Genomic DNA, 22,907 nt, shown 5'->3' with positions numbered 1-22,907 from the left:
TGGGGTGTGTCTTATAATCCGATGCTTCTTATTAACTGCAAAATACGATAGCTAAAAAAAAAAACTGCCCAAATCAACCAGTCTCAGCTCTTGCTTTTTCAAAAGTACTACAAGAAATGAAAGCTGTTGTGTGATTGGCTTCTATGGGAAGTTTCAATTATTTCCCCAGTGATATACATTTTTATCAGACAACTGCACACCACACCAATTGGTTGCACAACAAACACTGATAAAGGTGTTTTTTTGGGGGGAAATATTTATTTGGGCAGAACTTTTACAGCTTAATCTTTCTTGGCAGCAGCCTTTCTCATTGCAGCCAGCACATTGCTGAGTTCTTCTCTCTTTCTCTTGGCCTGAATGTGAGTTCCAATCTAAAAAAACAAAGAGAAAGGTGGCTCAATAGTGTTGTTAAAATCCATACATGAAGTACCGCGCCATTACTTCATACAGCTCAGAGCAGGTGTTTGCACTGCAGAAGTTAGCCATCAATATGTATTCTCAGTTCTGCTATCAAGTCAACATCCTGTATCCAAATACCACTATCAGATGCAAAATATTTGGCCCCCTTACACCACTTTTGAAAAGTTGAAAGACTGGTGTCTCACATCCTGACAAATTCACCACATTTTACAGCAGTGTCAATTTTATTAAAAACCCCTACGAAAGTGCTTAGCTAGTGTAAATTTCTCTTACTGGCACTCAGGGGGCTATGGAGTTGGAGACGTGGAGTCGGATGAGTCGTTGTGTCAGTATAAAATGGACCGACTCCGAAAATAAATAAAATTGGGTTCAGTAGTTCAGTGCAGGATTTGCTGTAAATGTTTTCATACGAATTTGGGAAAGTTATGAAATGTCCCATAAATGTCTGTTCTGTTCCTGATCTAAGGATCTCGGCTTTTAGTGGAGATGAATCTGTGCTGCACTATGTACATGCTCAGTAGTGACCCGGGCTGTGGAGATGAATCTGTGCTGCACTATGTACATGCTCAGTAGTGAGGCCGTGCTGTGGAGTCAAAGTCTGAAGACACAGAAATGGAGGAGTTGGAGGTTTGGCTTACTGTCTCCACAGCCCTGCTGGCACTAGACCAGGGGTCCCCAACTCCAGGCCTCGAGGGCCGCCAACAGTGCAGGTTTTCAGGATTTCTTTAGTATTGCATCGGTGGTAATGTGATCATCTGCACAGGTGATGATTCCAACCCCTGTGCAATACTAAGGAAATCCTGAAAACCTGCACTGTTGGCGGCCCTCGAGGCCTGGAGTTGGGGACCACTGCACTAGACCATCAAAGTTTATTGAGAGATGCAAGTCTCTTAATAAATTAGGCAAATACTCCAGCTCACTTAATATATGAACCAGTACTAGTAAATTCCCTCCAAAAACACCACATGCAACCACACATGTCAACTAAAATATGGATCATACCACATACCCTTTTCTTAATGAACTTAAGAGCTCTTTTATCCTTGGACACCTTCAGCAACTCCATGGCACGTCTCTCATAAGGAGCAAAGCCACAAACTTCACGAATCATGTCACGAACAAATTTGGTGTGCTTTGTCAGGCGCTACAAGAAAAACACTACAGAACATGGTATTTATGATGGTTCTCAGTGATAAGAGCTTACATTAATAAATCCTTGCCTTTCAAGCATTTGACTAACATTCGCAGTACATATAAGGGCCTCAAGCAAATTAAAATGGGACTGAGCTGCAGTGCCAACCACATGCAGACACCAGTAGATTAACATTATGCCATACAGTCTGATATACCATTTTGTTATGCTTCATGCACAGGAAAGAACAGCAGGATGCACTTTCCCGTGCAGTGAAGACATTCCACTGTATACAAATGCTCAGAAGTTACCAAGATGATAGTTGGCAACTGCTGCAAACATAGGGGCCAATGGAGATGTACGGCATATGCGCTGTGTGCAGGTACAAGACAGGTAGGAATTGTGCACAACATGTCAATAGTATGGCTATGTGGAAAAAAACTGTCCCTGTAGCTTAGAGGTTGCCCAGGACTTTAACATTGATGGCCTATCACTAGCATGGGTCATCAATGTCTGATCGGGGTGCAAAACCCAACACTCCCGCAGATCAGCTGTTCACGGTGTTGGTGGGGGCCAGAACTGCTATGATTGATTAGTGGCCACAGTCAGGTATTGCATGTGTCACTTATTGAAATCAACAGGGGGCAGATATGCAGTACACAGCCACTATTCCGTCAACCGAGCAGTTCCGGCCTCTGCCGACACTGGGAAAAGCTTATTGGTGGGGAGATGCTGGATGTCGCTCCCCACCAATCACTTATTGATGATCACATATTGATGACATTCTAATAGGCCAATGTTAAAGTGTTGGACAACACCTTTAATATCGGGAGGAAGATGTAGACTCTAATCTTACAACAGAAATGTCACCAATAGAATGTATTGGAAGCGTGGAATCCGCACGATTCAGTGAACACATGCGGATTCACCTGCATTCAATAGATGGTAGGGATTTGGACACAGTCAACATGTGCTGCGTCCATAGCGCTGCTACTTCCGGATCGTGGGCACACGGCCCTACACTTTTCCAACATTGCTCCAGTCAGTCTCCGGAAACAAAATGACCTGCCGGCAACTTCAGTGTTTCATGGAGCTGCACAGAGGTCACTTTTTAATACATCTCTTTATGAGCCTCTTCTGGCTCTCATAGACTTGCATTGAGAGTGTGTGATATAGCTTCTCACTTTTGACCAGGCACAAGCTGGCGCTGCAGGACCGACGCAGCATTGGTAAAAGGTGAAGCGGCCGCAAGGTGACCGGGGAAGGGGACTTACATTTAAAGCGCCATTCCAGAACTGAAAAAATATTAGTATGCTAAAATATGACTAGACAAGACCCTTTACAGCATTATTTGCAATGTGCTGGTGAACAAAGGATCTATTCAACTTATACTCAGCCCTCTCCTGCGGGAGTGTCTGATCCTTGCAATATTCTTAGTTACTTTATGGCCTTTATTAAGGCCCACAGCCATAGGATACCTGATAGCCATTCTGAAAATGGAGAAGAGATTTTACATATAGCACATAAGCAATTCTCAGTGTGGTACAGAACATAAGCACACTACAAAACTACATATTGGTTGTATAAAAAAATATAATACACAAATGTAATAAGCATTTAGAGATGGAGAATCTATTTGCAGGACTCCAAGCCCATTCACCATGACTGTCATCTGAACACTGGACAGGAGGTCGGTGAATTTTCTTAACTCCTCCTTTGATTAGCCGTGTGTGTCATGCCACAATGTTGATGCATCAGCCTAGCTAATCAAAAGGAAGGAGATTTACAGGGCTCCCTTCCAGCAGTGAGATGATGGACTGGAATGCTGCGAATCAATGCAAGATTTCTGCAGATGAATGATAGCATTCGATTTAAAGGGTTATGTTCCAATTCACACTGCTCTGCAACCATCACTGTGACAGTTGGTAATTAGAGGGCAGCTCAGCCTCCAGAATCTGACTCAAAGCACAATGGAATAAAGAATGGGTAACCTCACTGATCCCCTGCAACATCCCTGTGGTCGCACACAACCACTGAGGTGACCACCACAGTGATTGCTGCAGCCAGTACGGCCATAGGTGAAAATGATTAACTTACATCACTTGAGATTTTGTATTAAAATGTTAAGAGCTGACAACTCCATTAATTCACATCCGACAGGCTTTTAGCACACTGAGCGTTACAAGCATGATTTTTCTATAGGGGTTTCATTCATGGGACAGCACGGTGACGCAGTGGATAGTACAGCAGCCCTGCAGCTCTGGAGTCCTGGGTTCTAATCCCAAGGACATCTGCAAGGAGTTTGTATGTTCTCCCCGTGTTTGTGTGGGTTTCCTCCAGGTTCTCCGGTTTCCTCCCACATTCCAAAGAAATACTGATAGGGAATTTAGATTGTGAGCCCCATCGGGGACAGTGATGATAATGTGTGCAAACTGTAAAGCGCTGCGGAATATGTTAGCGCTATATAAAAATAAAGATTATTATTATATTCCCAAAGCACCACTCCAGCGGTGCCTTAAATGAACTCACTCACCTGTCATTCCCTTAAGGGCATGTGCCCACAGTCAGTAATCGTTGCGGGTTGGACGCTGCGTACAGCATCAAACCCGAAGCGTCCAGATGTTGCAGCATAGTGGATGGGATTTCAAGACATCACATGTCCACTATGTTTCCACAGACGCTCTCAGCTCACCCGTGGAGACGCACACGTGGCACGTCTTTCCGGACCGCAGCATGTCGATTTCTCTTGCATTTCAACCATACAAATGTATTGGACGCGGTGAATCCGCACGGTTCAGTGATCACAGAGGAATCACCTGCGCTCAATAGACGGCAGCGCTATGGACACAGTGAACATGCTAGTTCTGGATTGTTTACACACAACCTCACCTTTTTCCAGCGTCGCTCCCATAAGTCTCCGGTAAAAAACGACCTACTGGCGACTCCACTGTTTCATGGAGCTGCGCAGAGGTCGCTTGTCAATCCATCTCTAGGAGATCCTCGACCACGCGCTTAGACTGGTATTGGAGTGTGTGACATAGGACCAGGCAGACGTTACAGGCACAAGCTGGCGCTGCAGGACCGGAGCAGGGGCGGTAAAAGGGGAAACCGCTGCCAGGTGACCGGGGACTTACAATTAAAGCGCCATTCCAGAGTAGAAAAAAAACACTGGAGAGTGGGGCGATAAAAGGGGTTGTCCCAGTTCAGTAAAGCTTTTCCTAAACGCTTCATTAGTAAAAACAAGCTGAGCTTTCCTCCCCCTCCTCCACTGCTGCTCCCCTGGTCTGATGCAGAGCCAGGGCCCCAGCACTATAGGCGGGAGACCGAGCTGGACACAGGAGGCTGCAGAAAGGATGGCGTGCCTCCATTAATGGGAGCGTAAATGTTAGAAACGCGTGCACTATTAGTAGTGGTGCAAAAGGTAGGTTCCCACACCCTGTAGTAAATAAAGTAATAAACCTTGCACTCAACTTAATGCTCAGGTGAGATATTTTAATGTAGTACTCAAAACGTTTCGGTCCAAAACAAACAGGACCTTCATCAGTTACGTACTATTACTGAAAGTTGCGGAAACAAAAAGAGACATTCGTGTCTCTGGGCACACAGCAGGCAGCGCCTGTAAGGACCATGAGCACAGAACCAGATCAACTGGTGGATTTAGTCGCGGTATGTGCCAGTATCAGACGCGGTGTCCCCTAGTTCCCTAGAAAGCAATGCTCACATTTTTTCCCCAAGTCAGTAATATTGCCCTGTGTGCCCCTTTGACAGTCACAGTAACCTGAGTTCCCCTATAACAATAAGTGCCCACTTTACATTTAATAATGTCCAAAGTCTTCCCCCTGTACAGCTCCCCTATACACAGTATGATGCTCTCTTATACACAGGATAATGCCCCCTCACTGTATATATACTGACCCCTTAATATCCCCTAAACTGCGTGATGGCTCCAACACTGTATGATGCCCCCCCCTCACTGTAATCTCCACACTGTATGATGGCCCCCTAGATAACCTCCATATAGTATAATGCACCAGATAGTCCTCAATATAGTATCATGCACTCCCCATAGGTCTCCATCTATATATATAATTGTCTAAGGGTTTTTCCGTCTGTCTGTCTGTCTTTCTGTCTGTCTGTCTGTCTGTCCTGGAAATCCCGCCAGGCCTCGACCAATCAGCGACGTGCACAGCATCGACGTAGAAATCCCGCGCCTCTGATTGGTCGAGGCCGCCAGGCCTCGACCAATCAGCAACGGGCACAGCGACGATGATGTCATAAAGGACGTAGATATCCCACGTTTCTGATTCAGCAACGGGCACAGTATCGACGTAGATGTCATAATGGTTGCCATGGCGACGATGATGTCATAAAGGTTGCCTCGACCAATCATTTTATAGAAATGGGGTAGTGAACTTTATTATACCCCATCAGTAAGCCCATATAATGCTCCACCCAGAATGAGCCTCACATAATTCCCTATACATAAAAAATAAATAATCCAACACTGGCTCCAGCTCCGATCTCCTCATCAGCCTAGTCTGGCTCCCTGCACTGCTCAGCACAGAGGGCATGCTGTAGTGACGTCATTGCACCCTCTGTCCTGAGACATCAGAGAGTCAGAAGACATGGTAAAGACCGGACCTGCCACCAGCAGGGATTGAGGAGAGGTGAGTATTTCAAACCATTTAAATCTATGAGGGGTGCCCGGTGCCAGCGCCCCCATCGGCATCAGACCCCCCGACTCACGTGCCCCATAGCGTGCCGGTGTCCCCAAAGGCGAGTGGGCCCCCAGCTTGCTCAGGACCCCGGCACTTGCCCTGTGCACCTGGTGGTGATGCATGCCCTGCCCAATTAGCCCTTTTGAAAATTACAAACTTGGGGCTAAAGCAACATTTTTGTGGAAAAAATGTAACTTTTCATTTTCACGGCCCAATGTTACACAATTCTGTGAAATACCTGTGGGTTTAAAATTTTCACTAACCCCTAGAGGAAATCAGGTGTAGTTTCCAAAATGAAGTCACTTGCAGGGGTTTCTACTTATTTGGAACCAAAAAAATACAGGGACGTGTGCAAAAGCCCAAATGTTAAAATGGATAATCTTTATTAAATTTTTAATTTAAAATATTATTAAAATAGTTAAAAGAATTTGAGGGACAAATATGGAGCAGAGTGATATCCACACTAAAGACAATCACACAAGTGAATAGTTATAGCACAGGTATGCACATAATTGCTGGAGAAAATCTTTATAAACATATAGAAATATACAGATCACATAGTTAGTCCAAGAGATTAAAAAAATAAAATAAAATTGCATATTAGTGTCAACTAATGAACAACTTGTAAGAAAATCAAGGTACCAAACTGTTGTATATAGTATGGCCATAGTGGGCAACTATTAAAAAGGCAGACTCTCAGCCTAAACTATGCATGAAGTGTACTATGCAGTTCACTAGCTCAATGCATCGACTGAAATACATAGATGAGATAAAATGGTGTGTAAAAAGAATGTGCAGCATTGTTGATCTAGAATAAAGTGCAGAAGTGCAGTGTCGATCCAGTCAGTGTTGAAGTTTGACATTGATGGATAGAAAGTTGTTATGCCAGTATATAGAAAATACAAGAATACTACAGTTGTGGCCAAAAGTATTGACACCCCTGCAATTCTGTCAGATAATACTCAGTTTCTTCCTGAAATTGATTGCAAACACAAATTATTTGGTATTATCTTCATTTAATTTGTCTTCAATGAAAAAACACAAAAGAGAATGAAGCAAAAAGCAAAACATAGATCATTTCACACAAAACTCCAAAAATGGGCCAGACAAAAGTATTGGCACCCTCAGCCTAATACTTGGTTGCACAACCTTTAGCCAAAATAACTGAGACCAACCGCTTCCGGTAACCATCAATGAATTTCTTACAATGCTCTGCTGGAATTTTAGACCATTCTTCTTTGGCAAACTGCTCCAGGTCCCTGATATTTGAAGGATGCCTTCTCCAAACTGCCATTTTTAGATCTCTCCACAGGTGTTCTATGGGATTCAGGTCTGGACTCATTGCTGGTCACCTTAGAAGTCTCCACTGCTTTCTCTCAAACCATTTTCTAGTGCTTTTTGAAGTGTATTTTGGGTCATTGTCCTGCTGGAAGACCCATGACCTCTGAGGGAGATCCAGCTTTTTCACACTGGGCCCTACATTATGCTGCAAAATTTGGTCGTAGTCTTCAGACTTCATAAAGCCATGCACACGGTCAAGCAGTCCAGTGCCAGAGGCAGTAAAGCAACCCCAAAACATCAGGGAACCTCCGCCATGTTTGACTGTAGGGACCATGTTCTTTTCTTTGAATGCCTCTTTTTTTCTCCTGTAAACTCTATGTTGATGTCTTTGCCCAAAAAGCTCTACTTTTGTCTCATCTGACCAGAGAACTTTCTTCCAAAACGTTTTAGGCTTTTTCAGGTACGTTTTGGCAAACTCCAGCCTGGCTTTTTTATGTCTCCGGGTAAGAAGTGGGGTCTTCCTGGGTCTCCTACCATACAGTCCCTTTTCATTCAGACGCCGACGGATAGTACGAGTTGACACTGTTGTATCCTCGGACTGCAGGGCAGCTTGAACTTGTTTGGATGTTAGTCGAGGTTCTTTATCCAACATCCGCACAATCTTACGTTGAAATCTCTTGTCAATTTTTCTTTACCGTCCACATCTAGGGAGGTTAGCCACAGTGCCATGGGCTTTAAACTTCTTGATGACACTACGCACGGTAGACACAGGAACATTCAGGTCTTTGGAGATGGACTTGTAGCCTTGAGATTGCTCATGCTTTCTCACAATTTGGTTTCTCAAGTCCTCAGACAGTTCTTTGGTCTTCTTTCTTTTCTCCATGCTCAATGTGGTACACACAAGGACACAGGACAGAGGTTGAGTAAACTTTAATCCATGTCAACTGGCTGCAAGTGTGATTTAGTTATTGCCAACACCTGTTAGGTGCCACAGGTAAGTTACAGGTGCTGTTAATTACACAAATTAGAGAAGCATCACATGATTTTTCGAACCGTGCCAATACTTTTGTCCACCCCCTTTTTATGTTTGGTGTGGAATTATATCCAATTTGGCTTTAGGACAATTCTCTTTTGTGTTTTTTCATTGAAGACAAATTAAATGAAGATAATAATACCAAAGAATTTGTGTTTGCAATCATTTTCAGGAAGAAAATGAGTGTTATCTGACAGAATTTCAGGGGTGTCAATACTTTTGGCCACAACTGTACCTGTGACTGTGTGATTTTTTTTCACACTTCCCCGTTTTTTGGTTACTATGTGCTTTGGAAGTTATTCCCTCTCTATATACTTTATGGACAAATTATAGGTGTTATTTGGAACTTTGGTGGCTCTCCAAATGTGATACGGCATCCACAATTTATTCCAGACTATTTTACACTCTAAAAATGAAATGGCGCTTCTTCCCTTCCAAGACCAGCTGTGTACCCAAACAAGAGTTTCTGACCACATATGTGGTATTGGCATACTCAATAGAAATTGGACAACAGCAGGCAATAATTTATTAAATACCTTGTATTTCAAGAAGCAATTGCTAGAAGTACCCTGGATGGACAATAAAGGTAAATACAGAATAAAAACACTACAAATAAATACTGAGACAAAAAAAATAACAGTCTTTAGGATAATAAGGACATATCATATCATATGTGGCGTTTTAAGTGGATACATTTTTTTTATCTTTGCAAACTTATAAAAAACTAGATGGTGGCCCTATTCTAACGCATCGGGTATTCTAGAATATGCATGTCCACGTAGTATATTGCCCATCTACGTAGTATATTGCCCAGTGACGTAGTATATTGTCCAGTCATGTAGTATATTGCCCAGCCACGTAGTATATTGCCCAGCCAATTACACAAAGATTGGCACGACTCGAAACTCGGTGGATGTGGAGGCTTAATAGCATCCATCCACACGGCCTCAACGAAAACATAAGTTTTGCGTCATTCTTGTGATCACGGTTCGGGCATGTTGGACGGTTCAGTTCACGGGACACCATGTCTGTTGTTGTTTTTAATTTTGGTTTTTAATTGTATTTCAGTTTTGTCAGCTATATGTGCCTGCTGGATAAGACGGACCTCTAGTCTCCAGTGTATGTATACCATCAAGCGGTATGGAAGCCGTTATCAAGAAGACATAGACTCGTCATATACCCTGTGTGTTTATCCTGGCTAACGGACATATTTTTTTTTTTTTTTGGTTGTGTTTCCGTCTTTTCTTGTCCTATGTTTATTATTTTGTTATTTAGTATATGTCTTCTGGTTTTGTATTATATAGCTGTTTATATACATATATATTTACTTTTGTAGATTCTTTGTATATAGTGCCATTTTGGTCTTAAGTACTGCCCTTATGAATAGTCTTTTTCTAATACTTCCCCAGTATATGCATGTTATCGATATGGTTTGTCCTTTGGTAACAGATATGCCCGGCTGTCCGTGTTGTTCCAGCTTAATATCTGTCATTCATTGCTCACGGGCATTCATTCCCACATCACCACAGCGGCACCTGCACGCATGCGTGCTGGGCGCTGTCGCTCCAGGCGGTCTGTGGCGTCTAGATGCTTGGGCGGTCGCCATGGTTATGGCGGCGCCTTTGCATGACGTCGCCGCCGCCGGGAGGGCCAGTCAGTCCCGGTATAGCCTGCGTCACCTCTGGTGTGCGCTGCGGGTGATTGGGTGGTGGGATATTTAAGGTGCAGTTTTTGGCCATTACGGCACGCCCCCTGACGAAGGAGTTCCCCTCCGAAACGCGCGTCGGGCGGACGTGCAGCTTCGGGTCCTGGTGAGCATCAGCAGCCGCACCGAGAGGTATTATACTATGTAGCAGTTGGGTCTGCTCTGTTACTTATGATTCAAGGGCGTAATCGGTGGGTTGTGGTGTGAGAGCTACTGGTAACTATTAGAGTGTTTGGTACACATTGTGTTCTTTGTTGTATTCCTATGCATGGGTATTTCCCCACCTCCGCTTTAATGTTATATCCCGGCCCTTCCATGTGCACTTGCTTAAATTGGTAAATACCGAACGGGCCTTGCTTTGAGTCTTTTATACTAACGGAGTGGGGGAGGTGCCCTGTGTAACAGTGATACAAATCCTACATAGTAGCTTTCTCTCTAGCGAGCTTTTGCTCAGATCTTGATTACGTATTGAGCATCATATATTTAATGCCAGGCCTGTTTCTGCATGTCTTTTTTGCACAGACAGCGTGTCCTTTCCAGTGATTTGTGCTGTCTAGGCACTTGGTCCTATGTTATAGTCCATTTTTTACTATGTATGTTGTTTTGTACCAATAAAGATGTATTTTGTTACTTTTGTTCCTGGTGTCGTTTTCTCTGTGGTATCCACAGTCCCTCTTTGGTGTTCTTGTTATTTTGACGACTAGGCTAGTAGAAGTCCATTCAATACGCAATTGCGTGATCACGCACACACTGTAGTTACGTGATGTGGTCATTTAATGCCTTTTTCTCCATTTTATATTGCCCAGCCACATAGTATATTGCCCAGCCATGTAGTATATTGCCCAGCCACGTAGAATATTGCCCAGCCACATAGTATATTGCCCAGTCATGTAGTATATTGCCCAGTCACGTAGTATATTGCCCAGTCACGTAGTATATTGCCCAGTCATGTAGTATATAGCCCAGCCACATAGTATATTGCCCAGTCATGCAGTATATAGCCCAGCCACATAGTATATAGCCCAGCCACGTAGTATATTGCCCAGCCACGTAGTATATTGCCCAGCCACGTAGTATATTGCCCAGCCACGTAGTATATTGCCCAGCCACGTAGTATATTGCACAGCGACGTAGTATACAGCACAGCCACGTAGTATACAGCACAGCCACGTAGTATACAGCACAGACACGTAGTATACAGCACAGACACGTAGTATACAGCACAGACACGTAGTATACTGCACAGACACGTAGTATACTGCCCAGTCACGTAGTATATTGGCCAGTCACCTAGTATATTGCCCAGCCACGTAGTATATTGCCCAGCCACGTATTATATTGCTCAGTCACGTAGTATATTGCCCAGCCACGTAGTATATTGCACAGCAACGTAGTATACAGCACAGCCACGTAGTATACAGCACAGCCACGTAGTATACAGCACAGACACGTAGTATACAGCACAGACACGTAGTATACAGCACAGACACGTAGTATACTGCCCAGTCACGTAGTATATTGCCCAGCTACGTAGTATATTGCTCAGTCACGTATGTAACAGGTTAAAAAATAAACATACTCACCTTCTGAAGGGCCCCTTGTAGTCCTGTCGCCTGTGTGCGGTGCACGCGGCAGCTTCCGGTCCCAGGGTTGGTATGAGCGCAGGACCTGTAATGACGTCGCGGTCACATGACCGTGACATCATGGAAGGTCCTTCTCGCATAGCATCCTTAGCACTGGAACCTGACGCTTGCACTGCCGAGGGCAGGACGTGACGTCGGAGGGTGAGAATAACCCTTTTTTTTAAATTATTCTTATTTGTAACATTAGATCTTTTTACTATTGATGCTGCATATGCAGCATCAATAGTAAAAAGTTGGTCACACAGGGTTAATAGCTGCGTAACCGGAGTGCGTTACACCGCGCTCTGGTAACGCATGGCATTAACCCTGTGTGAGGGGTGACTGGATGACTGCAGGGGAGTATGGAGCGGGCACTGACTGCGGAGAGGAAAGAGAGGCCATATTGCCGCCGGACTGTGGCCGTCGCTGATTGGTCGTGGTAATGGTCGTGGGCGTTTTGCCACGACCAATCAGTGACTTGGATTCCATGACAGACAGAGGCCGTGACCAATGAATATCCGTGACAGACAGACAGAAGGAAGTAACCCTTAGACAATTATATAGTAGACTAGATGGTGGCCCGATTCTAGCGCATCGGGTATTCTAGAATATGTATGTATGTATATAGCAGCCACATAGTATATAGCACAGGCCACGTAGTATATAGGAGTACTACGTGGCCTGTGGTATATGCCATGTGGCTGCTATATACATACATACATATTCTAGAATACCCGATGCGTTAATATAGGCCGCGCAGTAAATAACACAGCCCACGTAGTATATAACACAGCCCACACAGTATATAGCAGCCACGCAGTATATAACAGCCAAGCAGTATATAGCAGCCACGCAGTATACAACACAGCCCACGTAGTATGTAACAGTGGCCACGTAGTATATAGCACGCAGTATAAAACAGTCACGTAGTATATACTGTAACACTGCCGACGTAGTATATAGCAGCCATGTAGTATATAACACAGCCCACGCAGTATATAAAACTGGCCATGTAATATATAGCACAGCCCACGCAGTATAGAACACAGCCCACATAGTATATAACACTGGCCAGGTAGTATATAGCAGCCACGCGGTATCTAACACAGCCCACGTAGTATTTAGCAGTGTGGGCACCATATTCCTATTAAAAAAAATAAAAAAATAATTAAAATAAAAAATAGTTATATACTCACCCGCTGGGATCCAGCGAACCTCTGGCGCTGCGCGTGGTTGCCGCCATCTTGCGTTCCCAGGATGCATTGCGAAATTACCCAGATCACTTATTGGTTTCACGAGATCGCTAAGTCTTCTGGGTAATTTCGCAATGCATCTCTGGGACCGGAAGCTGGCGGCAGGCGCGCGCATCGCCAGAGGTTTGCTGGATCCCGGCGGGTGAGTATATAACTATTTTTTATTTTAATTATTTTAAAATGCATAACACACGGCGGGGCTGGGATTCACAAGCAGGGTGGCCGCACAGGCACAGTCTACGAGACTGCATCTGAGGTCAGACGGGCAGCGCTCACTGCGCCTGCCCCAGGCAGAACAAAACAGCGCAGGCGCCGGATTTGATTTGAAAACAGCGTGGAGGGGGCGGCACCCGGCGCCGAAGAAGCCTTGAGTGACGGCAGTGTGGCATGTGCAGCAGGGGGGTTAAGACCTGCCTCCAGGACTAAAGACAGGTATTTTTGCAAAATTATAAAATGCTTGATTTCTGCTTTGACTGCACCAATAACTAAAAAAGCCACCTTGTCAGAATGCAGCATTACTGCTGCACAAGGTGGCTCTTTTAGTTTCTAACGGCAGGAGGGGGTGACAGAGTCCCTTTAACACCTGCCTGACCCTGATAAGCCCTGCACAGGGGAGTACAGGATATGCGCTAGTCAATCCCCACTACCACTAAAGACAGATGGGATACAGAAACAAGGGGAACACTTTGCTTGAGTAGACTCAGAGAAGCACAGACATCTTCAAAACACCAGAGAGGAAGATAGCCGACTGCTATAGCTCCAAGCCTCAAAAGGGAAATGGAAATAGGTCCACACCGGTCCAGGTGTGTCAACTAGAGCCGGGGAGGTTGCCACTGGGTCCTAGAATCAGAAGGACCAGGAAGAAGTCTGCAAAGCAAACTGCTGAGACCTTCTGTAGTCAGATGCAGCCTTTGACACACCCGTGACAAAATAGATCTAAAGAGATGATGTCATAGATCCACGCTGGGAAACCTGCAAAACCCAACATGGAGCACAACTGAGGACAGTGGACCTAGGAGAAGGGAGAGGAGTCCAGAATACCAGGACAGGTTTGTAATAGCTTTATATTATTAAAGATGTTGGCATTTACTTCTTCAGTACTTGGGCCACTAGTTACATAGTTACATAGTTATTAAGGTTGAAGGAAGACTATAAGTCCATCTAGTTCAACCCATAGCCTAACTGTTGTGAATTCTGCTCTTGGGTTCCCTCCAGTGGTTGTTGGTGGGAATGCAGTTGTCTCTGACTCGCAGTCCTGGCTGTTATGACCTAGTGGTCAGGACAATAATGGACCTGGAGGTTAAGAGCACACGGAATGACCTGATAGTTACTGATAATAAGGACGAGCTCTGGGACGTGGGAACTCTGCTGACCGCAATCCCTAAACCTATCAAACACACTAGAAATAGCCGTGGATTGCGCCTAACGCTCCCTATGCAACTCGGCACAGCCTAAGAAACTAGCTAGCCCTGAAGATAGAAAAATAAAGCCTACCTTGCCTCAGAGAAATTCCCCAAAGGAAAAGGCAGCCCCCCACATATAATGACGGTGAGTAAAGATGAAAATACAAACACAGAGATGAAATAGATTTAGCAAAGTGAGGCCCGACTTACTGAACAGACCGAGGATAGGAAAGGTTACTTTGCGGTCAGCACAAAAACCTACAAAAAGACCACGCAGAGGGCGCAAAAAGACCCTCCGCACCGACTCACGGTGCGGAGGCGCTCCCTCTGCGTCCCAGAGCTTCCAGCAAGCAAGACAACAAATAAATAGCAAGCTGGACAGAAAAATAGCAAACCAAAGAAATACAAGCTGGAACTTAGCTTCTGATGGGAAGACAGGTCACAAGAACGCTCCAGGAGTGAACTAGACCAATACTGGAACTTTGACAGGTGGCATGGAGCAAAGATCTAAGTGGAGTTAAAAACAGCAGCAGCTAACGAATTAACCTCGTCATCTGTGAAACTCAGAAACACCCACCAGAGGAAGTCCATAGACAGAACCAGCCGAAGTACCATTCACGACGACAGGAGGGAGCCCGACAACAGAATTCACAACACCTGGCCAGGTGTATCGGATAATTACAATTCTGACTGGGATATTTAGGTGTGCAGGATCTTTTAGCCCTTGCCAGTTGTCAATGTTTCTCTGGAAGTGTTGGTTCTCTGCCTGGCCTCTCCTGCTTATCTGCCAGTTCAGCAAAGATAAGTGTCTGTTTCTTTTCCTGTGGCACACATGCAGTGTGCTTATTTTCAGTACTGTTCATTTGTTTTTCTTTTGTCCAGATTAGACTGTGTCTGTGTTTTCTCAGTCTGGTTGGTTTCACTGGAATTGCAGATATACGCTCCTACATCTTTAGTTAAATGTAGGAAGTTTTTTGTATATTCTGCTGTGGAATTTTTGAAGGGTTTTAATACTGACCGCACAGAACTCTGTCCTATCATGTCCTATCTAGCTAGAGTGGCCTCCTGTGCTAAATCCTGATTTTTCTGCCTGTGTATGTTTTTTCATCTCTGACTCACCGCCAATATTTGTGGGGGGCTGTCTATCCTTTGGGGATTTTCTCTGAGGCAAGACAGTATTCCGATTTCCATCTTTAGGGGTATTTAGTCCTCCGGCTGTGACGAGGTGTCTAGGTGTGTTAGGTACACTCCACGGCTACTTCTAGTAGCGGTGTTAAGTTCAGGATTGCGGTCAGTATAGTGGCCACTTTCTCCAGTGAAAGTTCTCATGCAGCTCCAAGGTCACCGGATCATAACACGCAGCCTAACATGCCCTAACATGTACAGTACAACTGGCCAACAATGAGTTAAATGCATCTCAGAAGAAGGGAAGGAAGCTATTGAGCCATTTTTTTTTCTCCAGTCTGTTTTGTGTTCTCTTCCCTCTTAATATCTGGGTGGCTGAGGAGCCTGGTGCAAGCATGAATGTTCAGGAATTAGCTTCTCGTGTAGACCAGCTTGCTGCTAGGGTGCAAGGTATTTCTGATTATATTGTTCAGACTCCTGCTTTAGAACCGAAGATTCCTACTCCTGATTTGTTTTCTGGTGACAGGTCTAAATTTTTGAGTTTTAAAAACAACTGTAAACTGTTTTTTGACCTGAGACCTCGATCCTCTGGTGATTCCATTCAGCAGGTAAAAATCGTAATCTCCCTGCTGCGTGGCGACCCGCAGGATTGGGCGTTTTCCCTGGAATCTGGGAATCCGGCTTTGCTTAATATTGACTCCTTCTTTCAGGCTTTAGGACTATTATATGATGAACCTAATTCTGTGGATCAAGCCGAGAAGACCTTGTTGGCCCTGTCTCAGGGTCAAAAGGCGGCAGAATTGTATTGTCAGAAATTCAGAAAATGGTCTGTATTGACTAAATGGAATAATGATGCTTTGGCGGCAATTTTCAGAAGGGGGCTTTCTGAATCCGTTAAAGATGTTATGGTGGGGTTTCCCACGCCTTCCGGTCTGAGTGATTCTATGTCTCTGGCCATTCAGATTGACCGACGCCTGCGGGAGGGGAGAACTGTGCGCGCTGTGGCGATATCCTCAGAGCAAATTTCTGAGCCTATGCAATGTGATAGAATTCTGTCTAGAATGGAACGACAAGGTTTCAGACGTCAAAATAGGTTGTGTTATTATTGTGGTGACGCTTCTCATGTCATTTCTGTCTGCCCTAAGCGGACAAAAAGGATCGCCAGTTCAATTACCATCAGTACTGTACAACCTAAATTTCTGTTATCTGTGTCCTTGATCTGCTCATTGTCATCATTTTCTGTCATGGCGTTTGTGGATTCAGGTGCCGGCTTGAATTTAATGGATTTTGAGTTTGCCAAGCGTTGTGGTTTTCCCTTGCAGCCTTTGCAGAACCCTATTCCTTTGAGGGGCATTGATGCTACACCCTTGGCTAGAAATAAGCCCCAGTTTTGGACACAGGTAACCATGCGCATGGCGCCAGCCCATCAGGAAGATTGTCGATTTCTGGTGTTGCATAACTTGCATGATGTTATCGTGCTGGGTTTTCCATGGTTGCAGGTACATAATCCTGTGTTGGACTGGAAGTCCATGTCTGTGACTAGTTGGGGTTGTCAGGGGGTTCATAATGATGTTCCTTTGATGTCAATCTCCTCTTCTTCACCTTCTGAGATTCCAGAGTTTTTATCTGATTTTCAGGATGTATTCGATGAGCCCAAGTCCAGTTCCCTTCCACCGCACAGGGACTGTGATTGTGCTATTGACTTGATTCCAGGCTGTAAGTTTCCTAAGGGTCGACTTTTTAATCTATCTGTGCCTGAACATACCGCCATGCGGAGCTATATTAAGGAGTCTTTGGAGAAAGGGCATATTCGGCCATCTTCTTCACCGTTGGGAGCGGGGTTCTTTTTTGTTGCTAAAAAAGATGGTTCCTTGAGACCCTGTATAGATTATCGCCTCTTGAATAAAATCACGGTCAAGTTTCAATACCCGTTACCTTTTCTTTCCGATTTGTTTGCTAGGATTAAGGGAGCTAGTTGCTTTACCAAGATTGACCTTCGAGGGGCATATAATCTTGTTCGTATTAAGCAGGGTGATGAATGGAAAACTGCGTTTAACACGCCCGAAGGCCATTTTGAATACCTTGTGATGCCATTCGGACTCTCTAATGCTCCATCTGTTTTTCAGTCCTTCATGCATGATATCTTCCGGACTTATCTTGATAAATTCTTGACTGTATATTTGGACGATATTTTGATTTTTTCCGATGATTGGGAGTCTCATGTGCAACAGGTCAGGATGGTATTTCAGATCCTTCGTGACAATGCCCTGTTTGTGAAAGGGTCTAAGTGTCTCTTTGGGGTGCAGAAAGTCTCTTTTTTGGGCTTCATTTTTTCTCCTTCGTCTATAGAGATGGATCCGGTTAAGGTTCAGGCCATTCATGATTGGATTCAGTCCACATCCGTGAAGAGCCTTAAGAAATTTTTGGGTTTTGCAAATTTTTATCGCCGTTTCATTGCTAATTTTTCCAGCGTGGTTAAACCCTTGACCGATTTGACGAAGAAGGGCGCTGATGTGGCGAATTGGTCCTCTGCGGCTGTCTCTGCCTTTCAGGAGCTTAAACGTCGATTTACTTCTGCTCCAGTGTTGCGCCAACCGGATGTTTCTCTTCCGTTTCAGGTTGAGGTTGACGCTTCTGAGATTGGGGCAGGGGCCGTTTTGTCTCAGAGGGATCCTGTTGGTTCCTTAATGAAACCGTGTGTCTTCTTTTCCCGTAAGTTTTCGCCTGCTGAATGCAATTATGATGTCGGCAATCGGGAGTTTTTAGCTATGAAGTGGGCGTTTGAGGAGTGGCGATATTGGCTTGAGGGAGCTAAGCACCGTATTGTGGTCTTGACCGATCATAAGAATTTGATTTACCTCGAGTCTGCTAAATGGCTGAATCCTAGACAGGCTCGATGGTCCTTGTTTTTTTCCCGTTTTGATTTCGTGGTCTCGTACCTTCCGGGTTCTAAGAATATTAAGGCTGATGCCCTCTCTAGGAGTTTTTTGCCTGATTCTCCTGAGGTCTTAGAGCCGGTCGGTATTCTGAAAGAGGGGGTGGTCCTTTCTGCCATTTCCCCTGATTTACGATGGGTTCTTCTGGAATTTCAGGTTGACAAACCTGACCGCTGTCCTGTGGGGAAATTGTTTGTTCCTGACAGATGGACTAGTAGAATGAATTCTGAGGTTCACTGTTCCGTGTTGGCTGGTCATCCTGGTATTTTTGGTACCAGAGATTTGGTTGCTAGGTCCTTTTGGTGGCCTTCATTGTCACGTGATGTGCGTTCTTTTGTGCAGTCCTGTGGGACTTGTGCGCGGGCCAAGCCTTGTTGCTCCCATGCTAGTGGGTTGCTTTTGCCATTGCCAGTCCCTGAGAGTCCCTGGACGCATACTTCGATGGATTTTATTTCTGATCCTCCGGTCTCCCAGAAGATGTCTGTTATCTGGGTTGTTTGTGACCGGTTCTCTAAGATGGTTCATCTGGTGCCCTTACCTAAATTGCCTTCCTCTTCTGATTTGGTTCTGTTGTTCTTTCAGCATGTGGTTCGTTTGCATGGTATTCCGGAGAATATTGTTTCCGACAGAGGTTCCCAGTTTGTTTCTAGGTTTTGGCGGGCCTTTTCTGCTAGGCTGGGCATCGATTTGTCTTTTTCTTCTGCATTTCATCCTCAGACAAATGGCCAGACCGAGCGTACTAATCAGACCTTGGAGACTTATTTGAGATGCTTTGTGTCTGCTGATCAGGATGATTGGGTGGCCTTCTTGCCATTGGCCGAGTTTGCCCTTAATAATCGGGCTAGTTCTGCTACCTTGGTTTCGCCTTTCTTTTGTAATTTTGGTTTTCATCCTCGTTTTTCTTCTGGGCAGGTTGAGCCTTCTGACTGTCCTGGTGTGGATTCTGTGGTGGACAGGTTGCAGCAGATTTGGGCTCATGTGGTGGACAAGTTGGTGTTGTCTCAAGAGGAGGCTCAACGTCTTGCTAATCGTCGTCGGTGTGTTGGTTCCTGGCTTCGGGTTGGGGATCTGGTCTGGTTGTCTTCCCGTCATGTTCCTATGAAGGTTTCTTCTCCTAAGTTTAAACCTTGGTTTATTGGTCCTTATAGGATTTCTGAGATTATTAATCCGGTGTCTTTACGACTGGCGCTTCCGGCCTCTTTTGCTATCCATAATGTCTTCCATAGATCTTTGTTGCGGAAATATGTGGAGCCCGTTGTTCCCTCTGCTGATCCTCCGGCCCCTGTGTTGGTTGATGGGGAGTTGGAATATGTTGTTGAGAAGATTTTGGATTCCCGTTTTTCAAGGCAGAATCTTCAGTACCTGGTCAAATGGAAGGGTTATGGCCAGGAGGATAATTCTTGGGTTTTTGCCTCTGATGTCCATGCTGCTGATTTGGTCTGTGCCTTTCATCTGGCTCGTCCTGATCGTCCTGGGGGCCCTGGTGAGGGTTCGGTGACCCCTCCTCAAGGGGGGGGGTACTGTTGTGAATTCTGCTCTTGGGTTCCCTCCAGTGGTTGTTGGTGGGAATGCAGTTGTCTCTGACTCGCAGTCCTGGCCAGGTGTATCGGATAATTACAATTCTGACTGGGATATTTAGGTGTGCAGGATCCTTTAGCCCTTGCCAGTTGTCAATGTTTCTCTGGAAGTGTTGGTTCTCTGCCTGGCCTCTCCTGCTTATCTGCCAGTTCAGCAAAGATAAGTGTCTGTTTCTTTTCCTGTGGCACACATGCAGTGTGCTTATTTTCAGTACTGTTTGTTTGTTTTTCTTTTGTCCAGATTAGACTGTTTGTGTTTTCTCAGTCTGGTTGGTTTCACTGGAGTTGCAGATATACGCTCCTACATCTTTAGTTAGATGTATGAAGTTTTTTGTATATTCTGCTGTGGAATTTTTGAAGGGTTTTAATACTGACCGCACAGAACTCTGTCCTATCATGTCCTATCTAGCTAGAGTGGCCTCCTGTGCTAAATCCTGATTTTTCTGCCTGTGTATGTTTTTTCCTCTCCGACTCACCGCCAATATTTGTGGGGGGCTGTCTATCCTTTGGGGATTTTCTCTGAGGCAAGACAGTATTCCGATTTCCATCTTTAGGGGTATTTAGTCCTCCGGCTGTGACGAGGTGTCTAGGTGTGTTAGGTACACTCCACGGCTACTTCTAGTTGCGGTGTTAAGTTCAGGTTTGCGGTCAGTATAGTGGCCACTTTCTCCAGTGAAAGTTCTCATGCAGCTCCAAGGTCACCGGATCATAACACGTAACCTAACATGCCCTAACATGTTGATCCAGAGGAAGGCAAAAAAAACCCATGTGGCAAAGAGTAAGCTCCACATTGGGGAAAAAAATTTCTTCCCGACTCCACATACGGCAATCAGACTAGTTCCCTGGATCAACGCCCTATCAAGGAATCTAGTATATATACCCTGTAACATTATACTTTTCCAGAAAGGTATCCAGTCCCCTCTTAAATTTAAGTAATGAATCACTCATTACAACATCATACGGCAGAGAGTTCCATAGTCTCACTGCTCTTACAGTAAAGATTCTGCGTCTGTTATTATGCTTAAACCTTTTTTCCTCCAAACGCAGAGGATGCCCCCTTGTCCCTGTTTCAGGTCTATGATTAAAAAGATCATCAGAAAGGTCTTTGTACTGTCCCCTCATATATTTATACATTAAAATAAGATCACCCCTTAGTCTTTGTTTTTCCAAACTAAATAGCCCCAAGTGTAATAACCTATCTTGGTATTGCAGACCCCCCAGTCCTCTAATAACCTTGGTCGCTCTTCTCTGCACCCGCTCTAGTTCAGCTATGTCTTTCTTATACACCGGAGACTAGAACTGTACACAGTATTCTAAGTGTGGTCGAACTAGTGACTTGTATAGAGGTAAAATTATATTCTCCTCATGAGCATCTATGCCTCTTTTTCTCATCCCATTATTTTATTTGCCTTTGTAGCAGCTGCCTGACACTGGCCACTGAATCTGAGTTTGTCATCCACCCATACACCCAGGTCTTTTTCATTGACGGTTTTGCCCAGAGTTTTAGAATTAAGCACATAATTATACATCTTATTACTTCTACCCAAGTGCATGACCTTACATTTATCCCCATTAAAGCTCATTTGCCATTTATCAGCCCAAGCTTCTAGTTTACATAAATCATTCTGTAATATAAAATTGTCCTCCTCTGTATTGATTACCCTGCAGAGTTTAGTGTCATCTGCAAATATTGAAATTCCGCTCTGTATGCCCCCTACAAGGTCATTAATAAATATGTTAAAAAGAAGACGGCCCAATACTGACCCCTGTGGTACCCCACTGCTAACCGCGACCAAGTCCGAGTGTGCTCCATTAATAACCACCCTTTGTTTCCTATCCCTGAGCCAGCTCTCAACCCACTTGCACATATTTTCCCCTATCCCCATTATCCTCATTTTATGTATCAACCTTTTGTGTGGCACTGTATCAAAAGCTTTTGAAAAGTCCATATACACTACATTCACTGGGTTCCCTTGGTCCATCTAATAGGGAATATTAGGGAATCTAATATTAACCAAATAACTGTTCCAGCCTTTAGGAATGTGGACATTGACCGTTTAACTACTTAGATCAAATGGGATATTGAGTAGTAAAACCTCTTTACTTGAAGACATGGCCCTAAACCAATTTTTTTTTGCAGATGGGATTTTCTGGTGGTAAAATTGGCAGCTGGCAGGTCTTTCCAGCTATCATGTAATATTTCTAACACTTGTGACTTTTTATGTGACAGTAGGGCCTTCATTCAGTATGGTATACCTTACATACAATTAGTGTCCCATCGACATTGCCATTGCCAAGAAACTAACATGCAGCCCTTAAATATATTGCGTTGTTATTGGTGCCTTCACTTAATATATCCAATATTTCAACTTGTGACATATACACTGGGCTTTTTAATAGCCACAAAAAGATGCAGTATTTTTATACTAAGAACAGACAACTTTTAGTTTGTGATGCCATGTTTTTAATGGTGGACTTCATAGTGTGTGCAATACAGTTCTTACAACTATCATATATTAATGATTTGATAAGAAAGTTTATAGATGTATATGTCATTGCTTAGCAACGTAAGAACTAATAGTTACTGAAGATAGAAACGGAAGTTTTCGAAAGCATGACGTCCTGAACCACAGGACTTGTGAGAGAAACGTCAACCACAAAAGTATCTTTTTTACCAATATGTGGTTTGGAACAACAAAATG

The 22,907-nt window shown here is 44.4% G+C and overlaps 1 protein-coding gene across 1 annotated transcript; it reads right to left on the bottom strand.

Moving 5' to 3' along the window:
• Nucleotides 1–248: 248 nt before the first annotated feature.
• On the bottom strand, nt 249–3,068 carry LOC138650983 (large ribosomal subunit protein eL36-like). The gene is made up of 3 exons (XM_069740881.1): nt 2,950–3,068; nt 1,430–1,565; nt 249–371 (listed from the first exon to the last, which is right to left on the bottom strand). The coding sequence occupies exons 1-3, from the start codon at nt 3,039–3,041 to the stop codon at nt 282–284; spliced, it is 318 nt and encodes a 105-aa protein (XP_069596982.1). The 5' UTR covers nt 3,042–3,068; the 3' UTR covers nt 249–281.
• Between the last annotated feature and the right edge of the window lie 19,839 nt (nt 3,069–22,907).

This window comes from Ranitomeya imitator, chromosome 1, assembly GCF_032444005.1.
Source record: "Ranitomeya imitator isolate aRanImi1 chromosome 1, aRanImi1.pri, whole genome shotgun sequence".
Taxonomy (NCBI): Eukaryota; Metazoa; Chordata; class Amphibia; order Anura; family Dendrobatidae; genus Ranitomeya; species Ranitomeya imitator.
Note: the sequence above shows the minus strand (reverse complement) of the source record. Positions and strands in the feature narration are given on the sequence as shown.

What these genes read in the sequence shown, in the direction of transcription:
- LOC138650983 (XM_069740881.1), bottom strand. Translation starts at nt 3,041, where the DNA reads ATGGCTATCAGGTATCCTATGGCTGTGGGCCTTAATAAAGGCCATAAA. An exon ending in AGACACTCCCGCAGGAGAGG is followed by an intron (nt 1,566 to 2,949) that starts GCTGAGTATAAG and finishes GTTTTTCTTGTA; the next exon opens with GCGCCTGACAAAGCACACCA. An exon ending in TTAAGTTCATTAAGAAAAGG is followed by an intron (nt 372 to 1,429) that starts GTATGTGGTATG and finishes TTGTTTTTTTAG; the next exon opens with ATTGGAACTCACATTCAGGC.